The sequence below is a fragment of the Babylonia areolata genome, chromosome 22 (assembly GCF_041734735.1).
Source record: "Babylonia areolata isolate BAREFJ2019XMU chromosome 22, ASM4173473v1, whole genome shotgun sequence".
In the NCBI taxonomy this organism is placed as follows: domain Eukaryota; kingdom Metazoa; phylum Mollusca; class Gastropoda; order Neogastropoda; family Buccinidae; genus Babylonia; species Babylonia areolata.
In genome coordinates, this window is record NC_134897.1 from 23,475,742 (window position 1) to 23,479,628 (window position 3,887).

The 3,887-nt window shown below is 46.0% G+C and overlaps 1 protein-coding gene across 1 annotated transcript in view; it reads left to right on the forward strand.

Moving 5' to 3' along the window:
* The window catches only part of LOC143297071 (uncharacterized), a 15,210-nt gene extending 11,762 nt beyond the window's left edge, over positions 1 to 3,448 (forward strand). Inside the window, exons 2-3 of the mRNA XM_076609244.1 lie at positions 2,401 to 2,712; positions 3,043 to 3,448. Of these exons, the coding sequence (XP_076465359.1) occupies positions 2,401 to 2,712; positions 3,043 to 3,448 (718 nt within the window). The remainder of the gene's footprint in view (positions 1 to 2,400; positions 2,713 to 3,042) is intronic.
* Positions 3,449 to 3,887: the final 439 nt, after the last annotated feature.

The following is a 3,887-nucleotide window of genomic DNA, read 5'->3' on the forward strand; positions in this document are numbered from 1 at the left end:
ACACACACACACACTACGCAGACACAATCATATGCACACACGCACACATACCCACACTCTATACCAGAGCCACATAATCATAAACTGGCTGCGTTCATGAACGCAATGGCAGGTATTTTCACACACGAAAATACTGCACACGAAAATCATAATTATTGTTGTTTATAATGATCTTCTCCTCCTCTCCCTTCTTCTTCTTCCTCTTCTTCTTCTTATCCTCCTCCTTCTTCTCCTTCTTCTTCTCCTCCTGCTCCTCCTCCTCCTCCTCCTCCTTCTTCTTCTTCTTCTTCTTCTACTCCTCCTCCTCCCGCTTCTTCTTCTTCTCTCCATTCTGCTTTTTATCAGCATCCAAAGGCTACAATATCAGTCTGCATCTAAGCATCTTCCTCCTCCACTCCTCTCCTTCTTCTTTTTCTCCCTCCTCATCCTCCCTCTTGTTTTTCTTCTTGTTCTTGTTCTTCTTCTCCTTCTTCCTCTCCATCTTCCTCCTTTTCCTCCTCCTCCTCCCCCTTTCTTCTTATTAGCATCCAAAGGCCACAAAAGCAGTCTGCATCAAAGCACCCTCCTCCTCCTTTCCCCATCTTCTTCTTCTTCTTCGTCTGAACTTTTTCTTCTTCTTTTTATTCCACCATTCCGTGCAAGAGACGTAAACGTCAGTTACTCTTCTCACACACATCTTCATCTTCTGAAGACTGGAGAGAAAATGCACGGAGAGTGTGGTTCACGATAGACGTGAAGTGCAAAGTGGCGAACGCAGATGTAATGATGAAGCTCGTCTCATATCCCCGACTCGTGATTCCCCAGATTTGTTGCCAGATGTTCAATGTTAATAGCATGCTGAATTATACGTTTCGAAAATGGCACTGGACTTAAATTTGGCAAGAGAAAGACTTTTTAAAGGAAAGTGATACAATAACTTTATTCTCCACGTTAATATTTCACGATTTTCAACCCTTCTCGGGAAATAGACAAAAATGAATTTAAAAAAAAAAGCAAAACAAAATAAACAAAAAAGAGAGAGAGAGGAAGAGGGACACAGACAGACAGACAGAGACAGAGAGGAAAAACTTAAAAAGAAACAATCTCACAAGATTTACATAAATGAATACATCAAAAAGCTTGCCCATGCAGTCCACTTGGGGCGAGAATTTTGACAGCTAACGAGTTCATGAATTTCAAGTAGTTCCCCATCGATTGCCGGAGACAGACAGTGAGAGAGATATGACACGAGAGGCAAACGGCATCGCTGCCGTGTGGATAAGCACAGTGCTTCCTGTTGTGGCTGGTCCTCTGAAATCATCATGGGAATTCTATTGTTACTGTTGTTGTTGTTGTTGTTGCTGTTTAGAGCTTAGGGAAATCGGTTTGATCTTTTCAGGTCACTGGGAGGGAACTTTTCAGGCTTTCTTTTCGGGATTGTTGCGATGCACGCACGCACGCGCGTGCGCGCGCGCGTGCACACTCACACTCACACACATACAATTTTATTTTCGGTTCTGTTCGTACACATGCATTGGAAGAATAAAAGTATTTATTGATAAATGTGTGTGTGTGTGTGTGTGTGTGTGTGTGTGTGTGTGTGTGTGTGTGTGTGTGTTTTACACATGTTCCTGTGTCATTGTGTGTGTGTGTGCGTGTGTGCGCGCGCGCGCGTGTGCTTTCATACCTGTGTGTGTGCGTGTGCGCATGCGTCTGTGCGTGTGCATATGTGCGTGCGTGTGCATCTGTGCGCCTCTGTGTGCGTGTGTGTAGAATCAGAATCAGAATCAAAATCAATTTTAATGTCAATTAAACCTGAACAAGGTTTATAAGACACGCATGCAAAGTTACATGAAACCACGCACACAAAAAAAGCAAAACAAAATAGATAAATATTGAACAGGACATTGAATCACTCCTGCACGCTATGGCGTTTTTGACAGCAGTTACTGACAAATTTCCCAAACAGTCCCACAAGTTTGTCTTCCAGTATTAGCTGACTGGGTTTAATAATATTTGGAATGTAATTTTGAAGTTTTTTTTTATGAATTCTGTTCTAATTTCTATGTATAATTCGCAGTCATCTAAGAAATGAAATTCATCCTCTTTTGTTTGACATTGTAAACATAGTCTCCTTTCTGTTGGGATGTTGAAATATCGGCCTTTTTCTATTGCTAAATCATTACAGGATATTCTTAATTTGCACAATTATTATTTTTGATTATAATTAAGATATCCTTCAAGCAAATAAGGTTCGGTTCTGTATTCACGAGTAATCTTATTATAGAATAGTAGTTTAGATTAATTTTCAGATTTGTTTCTCTTCCAGAATAAAACATATCCATATTCTAGTTTATTCATTACAACGTGGCTAAGTCTATGAATGTGTATGTGTACGTGTCTGTATGTGTGTGCCCACAGATCAGAACGCTTCGGCCGGAAGCGCTCCCCGCAGATCATCGCGGTGCTGTTCGTGGTGGCCTTGCTGCTGGCCTGTCCCCAGGCCTACTTCTGGACCGTCACCTCCACCTGCGAGTGTCACGTGCGGGTCAGCCAGCTGGAGCGGGCGTCCTTCTATTCCCTGTGGAGCTGGTGCACGGACATGCTCATCTTCGGCGCCCTGCCCGTCCTGGTGTTGGGCCTCAACGTCTGCGTCCTCCGCAAGATCCGCAGCGCCGGGAAACTCCGCCTCTCCGACTCCCCCCCTGGGAGCCGGAGCTCCATGTCCTCGGGGTGGAACCTGTACAGCCGTCTGTCCTCCAAGCGCGAAGCCGCTGCTGCCGCTTCTGCGAGATCGTCGTCGTCGAAGAAGAAGCGTTGTGGTGTCGGGGGCGGCGGCGGTGGTGGTGGTGGTGGTGGAGAGTCTCGCGTGAATTTCTGTACCACCTCATCCGCCGCCACCGCCACCCAGGGAGGTGCTGAGGAGATGATGGTGACGACGTCAGTTCGGGCCAACACCGCCAGCTCTCTCAATGCTCCTTCTCTTTCTCCTCCTCCTCCTCTATCTTCTTCTTCCTCTGCTGCTGCAGCAGCCAGCTCGTGCAGCACGACGTCTGGAGGGAGTCACAACTTCACGGCCACCACGGTGACCCTGCTGTGGGTGTCTTTCTACCTCATCTTCACCACTCTGCCCGTCACCTTCGTCTTTGCCATTCAGACGGCCATCCCCCTGGGCAGCCCCATGCCCCTGGAGCAGATGGGCTCCGACCCCACCTGGCAGGGCTTCATCGCCTACTACGCGGCGCGCGTCATCATCCGAGAGATCGGCATGTCCCACCACGTGGGCAACGTCTTCATCTACCTGGCAACCAGCCGCCGCTTCCGTCAGCAGCTGAGGAAGAGGATGAGGAGAGGAGGGTCCACACCTTGCAACCCTACAGGGGCCGTCACCTCCACCTCCCTCCACCACCACCACGACCACTACACCCCTCACCAGCTCAAGTCGCTCAAAAGGGACGGGTCCCGGTGAAATAGATTCCTGCTTTTGGAGGCGTCCAGCACTTAGATGAGCATTTTTTTTAACTAATATTTTCTTTGCTCTGGGTGTTCTCCAATATTGTCATGTTTTGTTGGAGAATGGACAGTGGACTTCAAAAGGCTCTAGTAATTTCGCTGTAACTATTCCCTTTTAATTAAGAGACGGAGGCAGACGGATGAATCTTTTTTTCTTTCTCATTTTATTTATTTATTTATTTGTTCGTTTATCTATTTATTTGATATCTTATACGATATATCTATTATTGTTTGATAAATATTATTCGGTTTGTAGGACACGTTTCCAGATTTAGTCTTCATTAATGCATCTGCTTACGACTGAGGCTGAAAAAAAAAGAAAGAAAAAGGATGTGTTTTTCTTTCTCGTTTCAATGACAGTTCACTATGTGAAAGTGTTGGTGTGAAGCCCTACC